The 19,650-nt window shown below is 38.6% G+C and overlaps 2 protein-coding genes across 4 annotated transcripts in view; one reads left to right on the top strand and one right to left on the bottom strand.

Moving 5' to 3' along the window:
- Positions 1-385: 385 nt before the first annotated feature.
- Positions 386-6,433, bottom strand: LOC105060310 (uncharacterized protein At4g37920). 3 transcript variants are annotated; one of them, XM_010943977.4, is made up of 6 exons: positions 6,154-6,433; positions 5,035-5,309; positions 4,695-4,860; positions 4,027-4,271; positions 1,619-1,806; positions 386-1,104 (listed from the first exon to the last, which is right to left on the bottom strand). In XM_010943977.4, the coding sequence occupies exons 1-6, from the start codon at positions 6,416-6,418 to the stop codon at positions 903-905; spliced, it is 1,341 nt and encodes a 446-aa protein (XP_010942279.2). In that variant the 5' UTR covers positions 6,419-6,433; the 3' UTR covers positions 386-902. The 3 variants fall into 3 exon arrangements, with proteins under 3 accessions (XP_010942279.2, XP_073103329.1, XP_073103330.1); XM_073247228.1 differs by having other exon boundaries at positions 5,035-5,336; positions 6,154-6,402; XM_073247229.1 differs by having other exon boundaries at positions 5,035-5,333; positions 6,154-6,402.
- A 9,164-nt stretch (positions 6,434-15,597) lies between these two features.
- Positions 15,598-19,650, top strand: part of LOC105060616 (protein ACTIVITY OF BC1 COMPLEX KINASE 7, chloroplastic) — a 62,214-nt gene continuing 58,161 nt past the window's right edge. The window contains exon 1 of the mRNA XM_073247215.1: positions 15,598-15,767. The gene's annotated coding sequence lies outside the window, so the exon portion shown is untranslated. The remainder of the gene's footprint in view (positions 15,768-19,650) is intronic.

Below are 19,650 nucleotides of genomic sequence, written 5' to 3'. Positions count from 1 at the left end.
TCTCATGGAGGCTCAAATGCATCACAAGTATCCCTAGCTCATTATGGATTACAATCTTCGGGAGGCTGCGGATTTACTTCCCAGTGGCATCGCCACCATGATGTTCAAGGGCTGCTTGATCTTGATGGCTGACTCCTTTCCCGACAAAAGAGAAAATGCTCAGAAAGAAAGAAAAAAAAAAAAAAAGAAGAAAGGAAAGAAGAGAAAAGGGCCAGAATCTACAAGAGAATAATAGCCACCATTTACCAGACTTATAGTCGATCTACCTTTAAGTGGGATCACCATGCCTGAATCTCTTTAAAATATATGAATATCAAGCTTGTAGAGGAAGCACCTATCATGCAGATTTTGAGTCTTCGACTTTAAACAACCATATATTCCTAAATTATGACTTTAAAGCAGGAGAAAGCAAAGTCATAGTTTGCCTCCACAATCATATAAGATAATGTTTGTATCCAGTCTATGGGCACAAATACATACAAACCTGCATTCAATTGGAACGCTTGACAGAAAGTCCAGTCTTAGAGGAGGGCCACATCCTTATGCCTAATGGTGGGATTGGTAGCACAAAATAAGTAGATGTACATGTCAGAAACTTAATGACTACATTGCAGGGAGTAGCCAGAGAGCTATCAACACACTTTTTTTCTTGAACTAGCCTCATCAGGCATCCACTCTGCAACATCTGGAAAACTAAAGCTGCCCTCTGGACAAATCTCATCAAGATAAAAGCAAGCACAATAGCACCTGGAGCAAAGACCCACACAATCACATTCCTCATAGGTCAAATGGTGAGGCTGCTCCAATATTTAGAGCTATCTCCCTCATCAATGTAGGATCAAACTTGAAAGGAACCATTGATATATCACATTATAACTGACATGACGACTGATAGATAGGTTTCACTCTTTTGATTCTGGGTCTTCTTCTGTCTGCGAATGTCGCTTCATGTATTCTTCCTCGATCGTTTCCTTGAGAATAAGAAGCCTCTGAATTACCACAGGATCACTCATCTGCCTGGCTTCCATCAGGTCAGTCTCCTCTTTGTTAAGATGGTAGGCATCAAGCATGATCTTAATCCATTTATACAGCTCCTTCGGAGTTCTGAGCCAGGAGAAAAACAAAACAAAAGAGATCAGTTTCACATGACAATATAGACCAACTTAAATACATAATAAGTACTATAGTGATTATTAGTCATAGATTTCGAGTCAAAATATGGTTTTCAAACTGGTTGAGATCATACCAGTACTACCACAATTATAAGCAGAAAATTGGCAATGTGAGGTGCAAAACTACTAGAGGATCAATAGTATTGTGGGAACATACACTGTTAATGAATTATAAGAATAAATCTTATGAACTTGTATAGCTTGGGATTACAGCTTTTACAGGCCAATTATGCAAATTAATTTCTATATATATATATTTTTAAAAAGTAGTAAATTTTCCATCTAAAAGTTCTTAAATGGCAGCAATAAGAGAGACTAGACAACATAAAAGCTTCCCCAAGTGCAGAGGTATTCTTTTCCTGAGAAAGCATGTTGTAATATATTTTTCAGAAGGAATGAGCCATGCCACTCATCAGTCAACATATTTCTAATATAAGTTGCCTTACGTGTACAGAGCTTTAACATCCTTGGCTTCATGCTCATCTCCTGGAGAGAAAGCAGTAGCTAGTGCTGAAAATCGCTCTTCAGGATCTGTGATGTTCAACAGGTGCTTGAGAAGCTTTATCTCTGGCGGTGCAATGCTTTTAAGACTTCTATTTGTCTCTTTATATATACGATGCATTATTTCTACAGCCTGCAGGATTCAAACATACTTATGTAACAGACACTGGCATACCAACTGACATTATGAGGTATTAAAAAAAAAAATAAACAGACAGAAGGGAAAAATATCGATTAATTGCTCTTTTAGTTCTTCATGTTTTGATGGACTGATGTGAATAATTAGATACATAATTGGCTCTATATGAATACTTTGCAGAGCCAAGAAAAAAAGTATAATGAGTTTTAAGCTGGTTTTCATTTTTCTTCTTGAGTTAAAAAAGGTTACCAAACACTAGCAAGAAAGAACCTGAAGATTAACCAAAATATAATCTAATAAGGTTACAGAAGCATAACCATGTTAGCTGATACTTCAATATTGTGAAAAAAAAAAAAAATCACTTGCTAGGAGATTCAAAGCCACTATACCTCAAGCAAGCATCCAGATGGCTGACTGGAGTCATAACCATAATGAAGCAATATCATGGTTACAGGATGGCTTCACAGCACAGGGTTAGTGAAATTAGAACTGATTTCTACTTTCTTCAGATGTTATAAATTCACCCTTAGCTTTGCAATAAGATGTTAGATGGTGGCAAAATCAGACTGTTTTGAAATAACAACTGCAGGACCAATTAGGGACTGTAACTTAAGTTAGTTGACATCGGTATCACATACAAGCTTTCTTATCCCTTTGTCTTTCCTAAGAAAGAACAGATTTTACACAAACACAAAGCCTCCAGTCTGAACATATGGTCCCCATTCTTGGTTTCATAATGCTCTGATTTACCTCCCATGATAGTTGCAGAACTCTGCAATATGCTTTTTTTCAGGTTGACAAGTTCATACACAATTATTTATCTATTTAATAAAGCTTTCTACCTCCTATGCTTTGCCTAAACAAGAAATGTAGCCTCAATTGTTGAATTCCTAGCATAATTCCAAATTGGTTCTATAAAATTATTGCTGTATTTATTTGGTTTTGTTCCATCACCCTCTTCTGTACTTCACGAGGTGTCTGATAGCTACATACCTCCTAGTAGCAGTATTACCTAGCCACCTCTTCTGGTTAAAAGAATTATAGAGTGCCTTTGCTTTCAACATTTTGACATGACATGACATGTGACGGCATTCTTTCGTGCTCCATGAGTGGACTGATTGCTTAGTTCAGTCAAAAGTATTGAAACTTGATAAAACTTCTTGGAATGGATATTTTAGTTCAAATAACAACAGTTTTCAACTACATCAAGTGCCAAGTAATATTAGCCCAATGATTTTAAGATAATTTCATATATTTTTCTCTTTTCTCCATATGTGAGATGGCATGCATGCAAATTTTATTACATAGAGTAGTAAATTTAGCCGAGTCAGTTAATATGCCATCTTGCAAGCTGGTAATATCACTTGGTGGTTACACAAGAGACTGGGTTTGAATCCCACCTTGACTACATTTTTTTCATCTCAATGAAATTGCTTGTCTTTCTTCTGAACAGACTTACTCGAGTCAGCTTGCACAACTATACATATCTGTTCCATATAATATTTAACTATCTGCTTTGTATGAAAGTCTCCCAGTCTAGTTTATATACAATTAAGTTCAGATGCTTCCAGTCACTTAGGGGCCATTGCTTAGTGCAATGGTAAAAGGCTTGGGCTGACAAGCACAATGGCAAGCATCCAAGTCCTAGGGCAGCCACTTTGTACAAAAAAATGCCTCAGGTCTAAGCTCAGTTTGCCCCTCCCAAGACCCTAGATTGCCAGAACTATAATTGGGTAATGGCAAAAATACTTAAGTCACCTATGAAAATACACCGATGCTAAAGTTTCTAGGTAACAATGGATTACATAAGAGAAAAATTTAAATAAAAGAAGGAAAAATGATTGACTTCTAATTAATATCAGATTGTGAGACAAATCTTGTCACAGAAACAAGTCTGCACTCTGCAGTATCTTACGATTTTTGATACAAAAAACTGCTATAAGTGGAACTATGCCACAGCAAACTTTTGGCTGAATGGGGTCTTAATCAGCAGCATTTTTTTTGAAAAATAACTAGTGACACTGGTATTTATAAACATAAGAATCTATCCACCAAATCATATTACTCAAGTCTAGGATGAGCTGACATACAAACCCATAGAATCTATACAATTAACTATGAATTCAGTGACAACGAAATAAGGATGTAGAATATCTGGTTTTCAATTGCAATTTGAGAACAGAAATCTTCTGTATTTTTAACATAAATTGTCACCTCATTTTTCATGGTTGTAGATTCTTTTGCTGCTGCCCAAGCTCTGTTGATCAGAAGAATCAGTGATGAATCAAGTTCCTTTGCCTTAGCTAAGCTCTTTATCTTTTCACATGCCTCATCTAATGAAGGGGAATTCAATATATCATCAAACTTTGACTGAGCGGCATCCAATGTCTCTATCTGCTCCAATGCATTGTCATATGCACGGACTGCAGACAAACATTTAGCTCCAAGCCTAGCCATTGCTGCTCAAGACAAAAAAAAAAAAAAAAAAAAGAAGAAGAAGAAAAAAGGAAAACACAAATTTGAGTTTTAAACTAGTTAGATGCACAAAAATGCATACACAATAATTACAGATTGTTGTGCATTCATGTTGACCTTGATTTTCTTCTAGATAAAGATGCACATCTAAAATCTCAAAGGAATCGAGGGGGAGGCCCTGAAGGGGATGAGGCTGTGTTTAAAGTTCTTAAGACCCAGCAACCTCAGTAATGGGATGTTTTTAAAAACCTAATAGACAAGCATGCGGACATGTGTCCTGCAAAGCTACTAGAAAACATGTGAAACTAGTAAGAAAATTGAGTTCTGTATGCAAAATTTAAGAACACTAGTCCACCTTTACCAATTTAAGCATTAATGTAATTTTGCATGCACTCTGATTTGATTACCATCTCGATCCTCCAAGCTGTCGAAACTGTCTGAAAGAACGTTAAGGTGACGGAAAAATTCTCCAGTGAAATCCTTCCGCCTTCTTGCAACAACAGCATTAATATCTTGTGGGCTTTCGTGTATCTCTTTCAAAAGTTCCATATGATCTTCTATTTCATCATCTATCTGCAAAATTCACTCCAAAATTTGATACAATTTTTAGTGCCATAGCACATATTTCTATATTTCAGATGGATTATCTTCTAGCCTACATGATGAAGAAATGAACATCCACAATTTCCTTTAAAATTCCAACAAATTACACTTCACGAAAACCAAGTAAAATCAATAATGTGATACCTTCTTCATTTTTCTGGCAAGACCAACCAGCTTTTGTTTCATCACTGGATCTTTCTCAGTTTCTGCACGTACTTGGCACCGTTCAAAGAAGCTCTCTTTGTACTTGTTCCAATCATCTCTGAACACCAAGAGCTTCCTCCAATCCTTTGTTTGTGGTTTCTCATGCATGAAGTACTCAATCATTTTGTCACAGAATTGAGTCATCGTGTATCCTTCTGCAACTTCGACTTCAGCTTCCTCCACATGGACAATGCCAGCATCACTTGCCACACAATCTGGAGTTTTTTTTTTTTTCCGCTCTACTTTTAGGTATTCATGAGAATCAATTAATTTATATTGAACAGATGGGGAAAACATAAACAAGATCAGAGCATCTGCCTTTTCAACTATAATCTGATGACATAAGTCCATATAAAATTCAGCATATGCTAATTTATAATTGTTTTACAGTCATGCTATAGTGAATACAACTTGCCACATCTGTTTTAGTGATTGAAGAACAACAATACTTCAGGACGGATGAAGGAAGAAAATATGATATATGGAAATAGATAGCTGTCGAGTACACTATTTCGACAAAGATGCATGAATCTAACAATGATAGAAAAAAAGCATCTTCGGTTTAATGTAATTCTCCAATGGAACCATGGAAAAGTAATTACTGTAAAAGAAGGGCACATGAAACTGATTAAATAACTGAGATAATGCTTGACAATACTGTTTATGTAGCTTTCTTTAGGGAAAAAAAAAAGAATTAAGAAAAGAAAAAGAAAAATAAAGAAATACTGCGAATGTAGCTCAATGTTTTCCTCCGCCAACGAAGGAAGAAGGGGAGAAAAACGCTGCAGAAGGCCAAAGCTTCCAAATTTCTCTTAGCCTATTTCAAATTTCCCCTTATATAAGCCCATGGAAAAGAATAACATGGACAAATCATTAGCGAACCAAAAGAAACAAGGGCATACAAGAAAGTGATCTGAACATGGAGTCCATCGATAAAAAATAATCCACAGAACAAAGCAAGGCAATTCGACAACCAGTTGATATGCAACAAAAAACAATTAATATACCACAAAAGAGACAGGGAGAGGGGAAGAGGGAGGTAATCCATTGGTTGCTTACTTGGAAGAAGAAAGGAGCGAGAGGTCTGCTGAGTTCTTCTTCTACTGCCGCAACTGCTACTGCTGATACTGGGAGTAGAGAAGGAGTGTTTGACGAAGAGGAAAAGGACAGGAGGAGCTTGAGAAGAGATAGGGTGAAGGGGAGTAAAGGATATGGGTTTGGGGAAGTGTACTTCGAGAGCCAGGGTGATAGTACCAGCCATTGCCCTTCTCGGGGCGAAGGCAGAGGACGAGGATAGGCTCAGGCGAAACGTGCAAGGAGACATAAGGAAGGGAGAGAAGCAGCAGGGCTGGAAATGGGCTGGCTGGGCTGATCCAGACCTCTATCCGAGCCCGGCCCTAAATCCCTTTTTCGGCTTCGGCCTGGGCTTAGATCTGAAAATTTTTAGAACAAATCCAGATCCGAACCCAGCCCGAGTCCAAGTCTAGACCCGACCCGAATCTAATTGGGCTGGCCCTAATTTGCGGAGGGACCATAATTCGTTGCAACACAAACAGCTTTTATTGATATTTCATAACTCCAATCATTTTAATATGTCTTAAATTGTATCTAACTATTATGTGTTCAGAAGAATTTATAGAAGCTGAAATGTGAGCTTAAAAATTTAAGGAAAGATGATGAAGGGTTTGAGACTTGCTTGGGCCTGATTTCGTACTCCATTTCAAACCTAAAGCTGGGCTCCATATCAGACCATGTTCTGATTTGAGTTCGGGCTCTAGCCGGGCTAATAACTATCGGAGCTCGGTCCGAAAAACAAATGGACTTAATATTCAAGCCCACATCCAGTCTAAGTTTTTGGGCTTAATCCGTCGCCTTAGAGAAGCCCAGCTTTAGACGAGTGGTTCGGGATTGCGCAAGCCAACGCACAAGTGGATTTGCTTAGACGAGGCGGGAATATAGGTGCCGCATTAGTTTAAAGGAAGCTGGAATAAGCGACGAATAATTGTTCTACTCAAACGGTCAAACTTGTTTTTGTAATGACTATTTGAAAAGGGAGGCAAGGGGCTGAAATGAGATATAGCACTTCCGTTCCTGCGCCTTTTTCCATGGACCCAAACATCTTATTCTGGAAATTTTAGACCAAGCAAAGTAGGTGATAATTTGTGGAATAACTAGAATATAATTAACCTTTGGAAATATTGTTCGTTTTTTCCTGCTTTGCTGGGTTTCTAATTTCCTGGATATAATAACTCCAGGGTGAAGGGAATTCTTGAAAGGAGAACAATAGAAGGCCTCATTACAGCAATTAATAAAGCTATTCGGACTCTCACTCGAAATTGTTATTCTGACAACAAGCAGGTTTGATCAAAATAATTATTTGTCACTTATTCCTCCTTTGCCAGACCTAATTTAATTCATAAATAAGAAAAGCATAAATAAGAAGTCGTTCCTTCAAGACTAGTTGTGCCACAAGACACTCTTATTTTCATCTGCCTAAATTTATGTAAAGACTCACAAGAAAAAGAATGATGGAATGACTTCAGGTTGAGGGTGTCTTTGTCCATGAAGAAAAAGAAGGCAAGAACAAATGAGAGATCGTGATGGCTTTTCTAAAATTATTTATTTTCGGTATAAGTAATTTTAAATATAATGACAATTTTGCTTTATGTTTGTTTTCTCAAATTGTTGGGCAGGTTAAGACTTTTCCAAGATGCAGGCTGCAATTGCTGTCTCGAAGCTTATGGCTGCGTTAGGTGACCAGTACCCATCAGCTGATGGAGACTAACCTTTACCTGCTCCCTAGCGAGGATCCAATGGGAGATTTGCTTAGATTTCCCCACCACGTGGGATGTACGACGTTAAATGCATAATTAGATACTGCCGTTCATGCCCTGCTTGGCTGGGCTTGCTCTAGCTAACGTGGGACCCAAATTGCATTTGATCCTCCAACATGCACTTATACTAAAACTTACTGATATTTTAATGTTATCTGAACAAAGGTAGGAAATAAGTTCATGCCAACGATCTCATACTTTGGAAATTTCTGTAGGCCAACGGTCTCGATTCTGTAGAATATTTCTGTAAGAATATCCAAACATGTCCAAAGCTATATGAAAACGAACTCACTAGATCAATGAAAAAGGATGGTTGGCTGGAGTATGATAACGTTGAGCTACACAAGGAAAATCATGGTGGCCAACAAATCAACACATTGACTCATAAGTGAGGCTTACATTGGATTGAAAGTAGCAAGTTGTAATTTAAAACTTCAATGATGAGAAGAGGAAGAAAGAGAAGAACAGGGGAAGAAAACATCCTCTGCCAACATAGTAAAATCAATTCTAAATCTGGCTAGCTGAGAAATGTTGATATCAGTTTTTCTTTTTTGACTCTGGGCATGTTTAATGCACAAAAGCTGTAGACTTAAAAAAACAATGATCATACGGAGGTTAAATTTACAACTTAGGGCATGTTTGCATGAACCAAAAAACATTGCGAAGCCTATTTGAATATAGACTGTATGAATCCAACACTCCTCTCTCCGTTGGTCCAAATTTCTTAGGAAGAGAAAAAAAAAAGATCTTCAGTTAAGCTTCTTTCGTCCCTACAAAATAGTAGGCGCACTAGCTAGAGTTTAGACCGGGACTTCGATGGGCATTTAGAAGATCTCGGGAAGAGTGACGAAGGTGTTTGATTCTTGCAAGAATATTAGAATAGGTCCTTAGATCAAACCTAGGCTATAATAACTCAAATTGAGTTCAGGTCTTCATGGGTAACCTTATTGAGTTGGAAATTCTCCATTTTGTTTGAGGCCTACCATATAGAATTTGGACAGCCGTGAATTCTCCCGCTAGCACGTTGAAAAAACCATGTGTTTTCTAGATCTCGATGCAGACAAGATAGCAAGGCATGTTTAGTGGTGTATAATTTGCTTCAAGCTCGGACACTGTTTACTCACTCAAAACGTGTCCGTTGAAATCTTGGATGTGTGAGGTGAAGGGCTTGACCCTAGGACTTTCTTTTCCCACCTAGACTCAGCCAATCTAACCTCTTTAGTTTTGATGGTTTCTCACGCTAGCCATGTCCATTTCCACGGTGATGCACCGACCATATATGTTTGCACGGAAATCTTTAGCGAGCGAACTATGCAGACGTTTTCTTTGGAACATTGCACATGTTAAACCAATCAAAATGGAGACAACATAGAGCACAGATTCTCTACGGTTCTCATAATGCACTGCATTATGCAATGTACCATACATATTATTGGATGGCTGCATGTGGCCGCACATGACATATGTCATATGGTCTGTAGTTATAAATAGTCATCCATTTTATGATGGACGATATATACGATACATCACCCTCTTATAGTGCACTGCAGAGGAGTCATGCTCAACAAAATAATATCCAAATAAAGACTTGAGAGGTGCTGGTCGAATCACCTATCTTCCGTATTAAGTTCTCACCTATCTTTCTTCTTTTTTTTTTCCCCTTTTGTTAAGATATCTCACCTATCCTTGAAGTCCTGTTCCAAGTCATCAATGAAATCTCCATGGTTGAATGAACTATCTTATTTTCTAGGAAAAAATATTCATTACAATGGTGATACTACGTCAAATCTATAACAAATTAATGAAAACCTTTATATTTTATCGATTGCCATGTATTTCATCGATTTTCATAGATAATATCCCACACTACTCTTTTGTATTTCATCTATTTCTGAATGTTGATTGATTTGTTATAATGATGACATGATATCATGATTGCAATGAAATTTACTCGTCTTTCAGGTGGATATGCCATGCACATGAGGGGAGCAGTGTCGATGGTGTTGGACCACTGCTTCAGACCTGTTTGGGTGCGGAGTAAGTAGAAGATATCTCCTCGTTAGAGGGAGATTCTTGCTGAACACCAAAAAAATCACAAAATAGAGGCTCATAACATGTTGGGGCTAGGTGAGAGCCAACATAGTATAATTTTATTCCAGCATTTTTTTTGGATAAACTTATACCGCAGCCTCGTTCCCTTCGATTACCGTTTTGTCCAGTTTTGTCCTATGAGCACATGAGAAAAAATAGGAGGACAATTTTATCTTTATCGAAAAGTTTGAACTATGTCAAAATTTAGCACATATAAAATGCATTTTATTCTCTCCATTTATTTCACCCAGTTATTCTTTCAACTAAAATATAATGTCCTTTTATTATATAAAGTTTAATGATCTTATTTCTCTGACATTGCAAAGGCATTCTTTCGCGGGAGCAGAAGCTTGTATGGCATGATTTAGATGGCAATAATTCCCACGTATGGGTGGTCACAAGGTACAATACTGGTTGACCAGTGTTCGCATGGTCCGGAGACCCACGTCATTGTAAATATATATATATAAAAAAGAACAACATTGGTAGTTTTCTTTGACAAAACCGCTTTGGTTTTGGGTGTGCGGACCGGAAAAACGGAAGAATTGTGACGCCGACGGTGAAGATATAGAAAATTATAAAAAAATATTATTTTATCAGAAAATTGAGTAATTAATTTAAAAAAAAAATTACAGAGGCACTCTTAAAATTTAATCATTTTATACTTAGATTCCAAAAGAAAAAAATTTCAACCACCCACTAAAATTTTAAAAATATTATAAAATACCCCAATTGTCTGTCTCCGATCTAACAATATTAACCGAAAAGATGAAATGACTAAAATATCCTCAGTTCACACTTGATTTTTTTTCATTTTTTTCCTGTAGATCAGGTGCAATTGGACTGCGCAAAATCCCACAGTGGATAACACGCCACATTACCCCTTGTATTTCATCGATTCTTGATTGTGCGCTGTCCACCATGCATATACTCCACGATTTGCCCTGGTTCACTCCGACTTCTCCCTGATCTACCGCCACCACCTTCCATCAATCTCTATCGTTGCCTTCCTTCCCATCGTCACCAGCATCGACCTTCCTCTCCGATCTTCCTCAAGTGCTTTCCTTTCCATCATCACCGCCATCGCCTTCCTTCCCATCATCATTGCCTTTACAGATGCCCACCTCCCATCGGTCTTCACTGTCGCCTTCCCCCTTACGGATGCCCTCACCAGCGTCGGCCTTCTCCCTTGCGGACACCCATCTCCCACCCGTCTCTATCATCACCTTCCCCTTCATGGACGCCTACCTCACGCCGATCTCCACCATCGTCTTCTTCCTCACGAGACACCCGCCTCTTGCCGGTCTCCGTCATCATTTTTCCCCTTACGGATGCCCTCACCGGCGTCGACCTTGTTGGGAAAAATATCTCAACATTCGATCCATAATAAGCCCAGAACGAAGTCCAGAATGACGAACGAAATCCAACGAGCCCAAAAACAGTCCAAACAGAGTTCAAACCGTGAAAATACACGCGAAGGAAGCCTGGGAGCAGTTGGTACGGCCCACAGCCATCGAAGGGGCCCACGGGCCGACTGCAGGCCAGCAAGCAGACGCACGGCCTAGCACGCAGACGAGTGGGCGCGACCCAGGCCCACGATGGACCGCATGGGATTGCGCAGTCCATGCGACCGCTGTGGACCAACCGCATGGTCCATGCATGGTTCAAGGCATTTCACACCCATTTCTCATAGTTTATGAGGCCACCATGGATCGAAAGCATTCCCCACGCATTTCTCATAGTCCATGGTGGTCTGGTGCGCAATCCGATGGTTAAAAGAAGCATCGGTTGGGATCGGACAGTTAGGACTCATCCCGAGTTTAATCAGGACTGTGGGGGTTGTGTTTTGGTGTGATCAAACATTTGTGAGCTAATCCGGTGAAGATCCAACAGCCCATATTCATTCCAACAGTGATTAGGCTTGATCTGGGCACTGTAGCACGTGATAGGACAGCTCTGGTACAAGCCGATCATGATCGGACGGTCTAGAATTGATCTAGGGTTTGATTTGAGCCCGATATCCGAGTGAAATACTATTTTGATGATTCTGGAACTTATATAGCTCTGATTGACGAGCCGTCTGATCGTGTAGAAAGGCTTCAAAAGAGATTTTAGAGAGTTTTTGTGAGGATTTTGAGATTTTTTGTTAAGATATCTTTGTAGAAAGATTGAGTGATGAGTTCTTCTTGTATTTGTTTAATTTTCTTTCTCTTATAGTGAAGCTTGCATACCCTATGGAGGTAGGCTTGAGGCTGATCCACATTATCTTAATTTATTTATGGTATTTTTCTTTCTCTTTTTTCTTTCTTCCTCCTTCAACAAGTGATATTAGAGCACAATAATTGGTATCAGAACAAGTGATATCACAATAATTGGTATCAGAGCCTGGTTACCATGGACAAGTGGTACCAGATGATCCAAATAGAGGTGGTGTTGATCGAGATTGGAGATGGAGAAGACAAGCATAATCAAAGTGGAGATCAATCGATTCGATGAAAAGAGTAATTTTTTCTCGTAGCAAGCGAGGGTGAAGCACATGCTCATCCAATACGGATTGATCGAAAGCTCTCTTGTACGAGAAGAAGCTGGATACCATAGAGGAGAAGACTTGAGAGCGGCTACAGATACAAATGGTGAATACCATCCGCATGTACTTAATGGACGAGGTAGTGATCCATGTACTTAGCAAAATTTTTTCGACGGTGCTGTGGTCGAAGCTCGAGGAGTTATACATGATGAAATTTCTCACTAATACTCTCTTCCTCATAACTGCGGTCATAGGTTAAACCTATGGCAGCAGTTACATATAACCACTGCTATAGGTTCGATATATAGCAGCAGTTATATATAACCGTGGCCATATCTCAAACCTACGACACCGATTACTTATAACAGTTGCTATATGATTATGGCAGCGGTTACTTGTCTGTTGCAATAAACTTATAGCAGCGGTTATTAAGCAACCACTTCTATAGGGCCTAAATATATTTTTTTTATATTTTTTTGAATATGATATAATTTTAAAATTTAAAATCTATCTTCACCGTTTAATATCTAAATAATTTTTGTTAGAGTATCGTCAGAAAAGATCGCCTTAATTCGATAACCCTAGCTATATCAATCAATAAAATTTGATTTCGACAATCACGAACGACTGCATGATGATCTGATAGATAAAGACCACCGATGGATCTGAAAATTTGTAACAATGACCTTGATGATGTTTGTAACGTACTATCTAAATTTTACTTCAATCGGACATCATAATCATGATCAATTTAGTATAGAATGATTTCAGTCGTTAAATAAAAAATGAGTGATCAAAAGATCAAATGACGATAATTATAAAATAATTTTTAGATAAATAATTTTTACTACTACTTTAATTATTTATATAGTGATGATCATAAAATCTAAACCGTGTCTATATGAACCATCCATGTTAAGTAGATCATACAAAAGCACAAGCATAATTACTTAAAGACTTTAAGAATGAATATCAAGAGATATATAGTTTTAGATTGTTCACATACGTGCAGTTTGAATTTTACGATCACTACCATATAAATGATTAAAATAGTAGCAAAGATTATTTATCTAAAAAATTATTTTATAATCGGATGCCGTTTGATTTTTTAATCACTCATTTTTTATTTAATGATCGAAATCATTCTGTGCTAAATTGACCATAATAATGATGTCCGATTGAAATAAAATTTTGATAGTATGCTATAAATATCATCAAGATCATCGTTGTAAGTTTTTAGATCCATTGGTGGTCTCTATCTATAAGATCATCACGTGATCGTTCGTGACCGTCGATATCAAATCTTATTGATCAACATAACTAGGGCTATCGGATCGAAATCAGCATATTCATTGGGCCAACACAAAATTGTTTGACTCTTCTTGAACTAGCCATCGTAACACTGTATTACAAATTAAATTCAAACAATATATATTATGTTACATTATCATAGAAACTTATTTTAACTAACAAAATCAGATTACATATGAATATAATTGAAATTCAAGTTGTGTGTGTAGGATCTTGGGCTGAGCTCAAGCGAATTAGAGCTTGCTCGTGTGTGGCATGTTTACTCCCCTACTAGGCAGTTCTCAGGCAAAAGAGGACAAATAGTTGGTGGGATTGGTTTTTTTTTCTGAATAGTTTTTCAGTAGCATTACTCTTTCCAATATTTTTTCTGAAATAATAGTTTGATATTTTTAATATAACCAACTATTTTTTCATGTGGTTACTTAAAACGAACAATGAGCATTCAGATGATTAAACCAACTGGTTATATTTACAGAACTAATTCATAAGTAATAAAATCTCTACCCTAAGTAAAAGAACCATTCATAAGTAAGAGCATTCATACAGTCACATTGATAAAGAAGAGAACCCTGCTCTAATAACGCATCGACTGAAATTGCTAAAATCCACGGAGAGAGAATAGAGGGGGAAAGAGAGAAGATAAAAGAGAGAAGAGAGGGAGAGAGAGAGAGAACATTACCGATTATATTTACAGAACTAATTCATGAAAAACAAAAATCCTACTCTAAGTAAGAGAAATTTTATAAGTAAGAGCATTCATGCAATCCCATTCATGAGGAAGAGAACCCCTACTCTAATAATGGGCTGATTGAAATTGCTAGAATCCACGAAGAGAGAAGAGAGAAGAGAGGGAGAAAAGAGAGAGCAGAGAACAGAAGGAAGAGAGAACATTATAGGTGGGCTTTGCCTCCACCCGCGTTCGCTGTCTCAATCATCATTCCCATCAAAGAAAAGGCACGAAACAGTACTGTAGCCCTCATCACCGGTAGCATGAGTAAAATTGCATAGTAATAGGTCACCGAAGGTAACCGTCGGGAAGAAAAAAAATGGAGAGACAGAAATTTGAAGAGATTATCGCATTCAATTTTAGGGCATTTTTGTCTCGTGAGAGACTTCAAGTTAAAACGTTATTTTTAGTGGACCGGGAGTTATAAGTTAGATCAAAAGAATTTAAAAATTAAACTTCGATTAACAAATGGACTGGATGTTAATTTTTTCAAAAAAAAAAGAAAAGAAAAAGAATGGATCAATGACGCCATCAAAACATCAGACAGCTCACGTTATACGCGCGATACTTGTTTTCCTTGCCCTTCCGATCGCGCTGAAACTCGGCACCCTTGGCTGGCGATACTTGGCACACTACAGTCCCCTTGCAGGCTAGATTGTTCGAGACGCAATCCCCTAAAGAGTTTCAAATGTTAGTTGGACCAGGTCCAATGGACCACCCCAAAGCCCACGGTGGATAACACGCCACATTACGCCTTGCATGTCACCAATTCCCGATTGCGCGTTATTCACCGTGCATATGCCCCGAAATTTGCCCTGGCCCATGCAACACCAGTTGATAGATAGATCGATGTCTAAGGATTGGATGCAAAACTTGGTTCACTTGACAGATCCTTTTTTGACCAATTTAGGATACGGCAGCACCGGATGTTAAATCGGGCCGCGTGGAAAAAAGCTTTTGACGTCGACCGGCAATGTGCGGGACGTCGTTCATTCCTCTGTTTTTCTTCCCACTGTTTTCCTCGACTGCAGCAATCGCTCCTTTCACCACCACCCTACGCCTCTTATGAATACCCTGCCTTCCCTTCCTCTTTCCGTCGTTTCGTCGATCTGGTTCGTTTTCTTTTCACTTCGAGCGGCGAGAGACCAAGGAAGAGGGAACTCTCAGTCTCAGGGGCGCCTAGGTGATTTTATCGAAACTACTCTTTTTCTGATCTTTATTTACGTTCTTTTTTTTTTCGATTTCTTGATATTGTTATGGCTAGTGTTCTCGACTTCGGTTCGAGGGATTGTAAACATGATAGCAAGTCGGTTATTTTCTTTTTGTTTTCTTTTATGTTTTCTTGTTCAGTGGATTGATATGAATCGAAATCGTTTTTGTTGGCCAGTTATGTTTCGATTTCTGGTTGTCGGGGTTTAGGGTCTTGCGAATTGTTCTCCTTCCGACTTATCATAACAGGGAATGGTTTGATGTTTACTACCGAAATTGCTGCTTCCTGTCCTACATATCACGTAAGAAAAAATTATTCATGGATACGGAGGATAGCGTTCAAGTGATTCGATCTAACTCTTTAATTTTATCTTTCTTTGTTTCTCCGTTCTTGGTTTTCGATGTCATAGTTTGTGATTTGAGGGAGAAAGATGGAATTATTTTGTTAGGAGGAATTGTATACATCTAAGGATTCATTTGGTTTGGATATGTCAGATTACGGATGATCTAATGAAAGATACCATATAGGTTTATTTGCTCGACCCGATTCTCTTCCCGGCAGTTTAAGCTTTCGACTGTGATCCCCTGGCTAATGGTATTAGAGTTAAGTCTGTTGTGCGTCATCACAACGATTATTATTTATATATGCTCTTCAGCGAGAGATACCAAAATCAAGTAAGATCTAGATCATGGATGGACTTCCTGTTTTGAGGAAAAAAGCCAACCGTGATGAGGGCATGTAAGCATGTTATAGCTTTTTTCTTTTTTCTCTTTCTTTTAATAGCTTAAGACCCCATTCTTTTGGGGGGGGGGGTTAAAAAAATATTCAAAATCTATAATTTTTTTATAAGTATTTCTTAGACAATATTTAGATAAAAAATAATTTATCTATATTTTTTTATATATTAAAAAATAATTTTGAAATTTTTTTTATATTACTACAATCTCATATAAATTATCAAGATCTATTTATATTTCTCATAATATTTTCTATTATAATATTATAATATTATATATAATAATAAAATATTATAGTATATTACTGTAAGGCTAGAGGTATTTTGGGAATACATGAGTAACTATCTTCTTAATTGATGAGAAAATGGCTTACCTACTTTTTACGTGGATAAATTTTTTTTCTATTTCATGGATAAATATTTTGTATAAAAAAAAAATTATTTATTTAAATAAATTTAAAAATATAAATAAATTGATTAATAATCAATTTAGATGTAATTCGATAATATTTTATATGAAAATAAATAATTTAATAATTTAGATAATTTATTCAGTCAAGTGCGGCCAATCGTTGTCATTTTTATTTTTAATTTTTGAGCTTGAATTTTGTAATAGACATCCAATTCAATAATTTTTGTACGGTAACAGATGCTACAAAAGATAGCAAATTCGCTTTGCATCCATTAAAAACAGAGAAACGATTTTTACCCAAAAAAAAAAAATGACAATGGAGAGAGACTGACAGAAAAAGAAAGAAAAACAACGTAACCAAAATCCAACAACAATAATGGAGAGAGATCGATCGATCAAATTTTTCTGTATTTCATGTGCCTCCATGCTAATCTACAAAAGAAGTAAAACTATATTAGAGATAGTAAAATCGATCTGATTTGATGTATATGTATCCTATCCAAATCCGATCAAATCTAAAAAATAGAGTTTGACCGGATTTAGGTTCGGATTTGGATAAAATTGAAAAACTGTAGCACGAACATGGATAGAATATGGATAGTACTATTTTCTATTCTAATCTGAATCCGAATCCGATCCGAACCTACAGATATGAATAATATCTGAACCCATACCCGAATATGTATGTTTATAATTCTATTTTGATAATTATGTTTTGATTGATAATATGTATAAAATTATTTTGATTGTTTATATATTTTATGTTGAATTGTAATACTATTTCTATGTTTGATTTTTATAATTCTGAATTTATAAATTAGGTTCTATGTTGAATTGATAATTTTATTTTGATTGATAATATGTATAAAATTATTTTATTTTTTTTTTTGATATAAAGTGGGTATGAAGAAATAGGTTATTCGTGGGTATTTTCGAACCCATTAGATATGGAGATTGATATTTTTTTTTTATCCGATCATGTATCGGATAGAATTTAAATATAAAATATTAAATTTAAATTTAAAAATTAATAATATAATATTCGACCTAAATCGTATCTGTTGCTATCCTAAGCTATACAGGTATGGGATTGGGAACTAACTGTGAAAGTGACATGCAGCTTAAAAGCTGGCAGGTAGCAAGCTTGGTAGGGATCGTTTTGCGACTTTTTATAGAATAAGGTGCGCAAGAAGAATCTGGTCACAATTCACGGACACTGCAGAAAAAAGTCTTCTACGCTTCCATGCATCTCTATTCGACGAAGCTCCCAGCCACATATCCTGATTTGGGGGGATTTTAGAACTGTTATTTATGTCAAACTTATTGTTAAGTTGTATTTTAGATTACAATTTGACTTGTGTTCACACCATATCCATACCTGTTGGGATATACCGACTGATCCCCATACGCCGACTTACCCTCGGATCGGTCTGACCGACGACCGACGGATGACTCCGACCGACGTCCGACTTTACCGACCGCACCGACCGACGACTGCCGATAGTAGCTGCCGACATTGTCCGACTGAAGGAGTGTCGGCTGAACAGACCCATGCTGTTCCCGACCGATTGAGCGGCCGAACCCATATTACCGACTCACTGTCGGGGGTGGCAGCCGACGTTCGACTTAAGCAAGACACCTGACCAGCCGACGGTGCCTTCGGGTCATCACCCGACATCCCACAACCAAATGCCGATGCATAGTCGGTCGGCTCCCCCGAACGCCGTACGACTGCTGTGGGCCGCCGTTCTGATAAAGGCATGCGGCGTAGCCGTCCTGGGACATTGTCCTGCCAAGGACATAGATTAACCCCAGCGATGTGACAAGCCCACGGTGACTTGACAGTCTGCGGCGACTCTGACAGTCTCCGACGATTTGACAACTCCTCCAGTTGTCTGCGCCATTAATGACGGCGCCATGCCGCGCTATACTATAAAATGGGGAAGGCAACAGCGCTGGAGGAGGTTCTTTCGAAACCCCTGAACTCCCCCCCTCTCAAGCTCTCTCTCTCTCGCTGAGCTCCTTGATTCTTTTCTACTGTTGCCTAGTCTCCTCTCTGACTTGACCGTCGGAGGGTCTCCGCCGGAGTCACCTCCGGTCAGTGCGGACTTCTTTTGCAGGCGCTCTCTCCCGACAACCAGGCGATGAGGGGATTGGCCGCAACAGGTTTGGCACGCCGACCAATACGGCTCGATCATCGATCGCCGAATCAACGGCTCGATCGCCGATCGCCGAATCAACGGCTCGATCTCCGATCGCCGAACCGACGGCCTCGGCCTCTGAAGGCAAAAGGCCTCGACCAACACGGCTCGATCGTCGATCGTCGAATCAACGGCTCGATCACCGATCGCCGAACCGACGGCCTCGGCCTCTAAAGGCAAAAGGCCTCGACCAACACGGCTCGATCGTCGATCGCCGAATCAACGGCTCGATCACCGATCGCCGAACCGACGGCCTCGACCTCTGAAGGCAAAAGGCCTCGACCAACACGGCTCGATCATCGATCGTCGAACCAACGGCTCGATCGCCGACCAACATGGCCCGATCATCGATCATCGAACCAACGGCTTGATCGCCGACCAACATGGCTCGATCGCCGATCGCCGAATCAACGGCTCGATCACCGATCGTCGAACCGACGGCCTCGGTCTTTGAAGGCAAAAGACCTCGACCAACACGGCTCGATCGTCGATCACCGAATCAACGGC

Source organism: Elaeis guineensis, chromosome 1 (genome assembly GCF_000442705.2).
Source record: "Elaeis guineensis isolate ETL-2024a chromosome 1, EG11, whole genome shotgun sequence".
NCBI lineage: Eukaryota > Viridiplantae > Streptophyta > Magnoliopsida > Arecales > Arecaceae > Elaeis > Elaeis guineensis.
Note: the sequence above shows the minus strand (reverse complement) of the source record. Positions and strands in the feature narration are given on the sequence as shown.

Coding starts and splice junctions, on each gene's coding strand:
- LOC105060310 (XM_010943977.4), bottom strand. CDS start 6,418: ATGTCTCCTTGCACGTTTCGCCTGAGCCTATCCTCGTCCTCTGCCTTC. Junction 4,861..5,034: donor TTGCCAGAAAAATGAAGAAG/GTATCACATTAT, acceptor TGAATTTTGCAG/ATAGATGATGAAATAGAAGA. Junction 1,105..1,618: donor GATGTTAAAGCTCTGTACAC/GTAAGGCAACTT, acceptor CTCCTGGCTCAG/AACTCCGAAGGAGCTGTATA.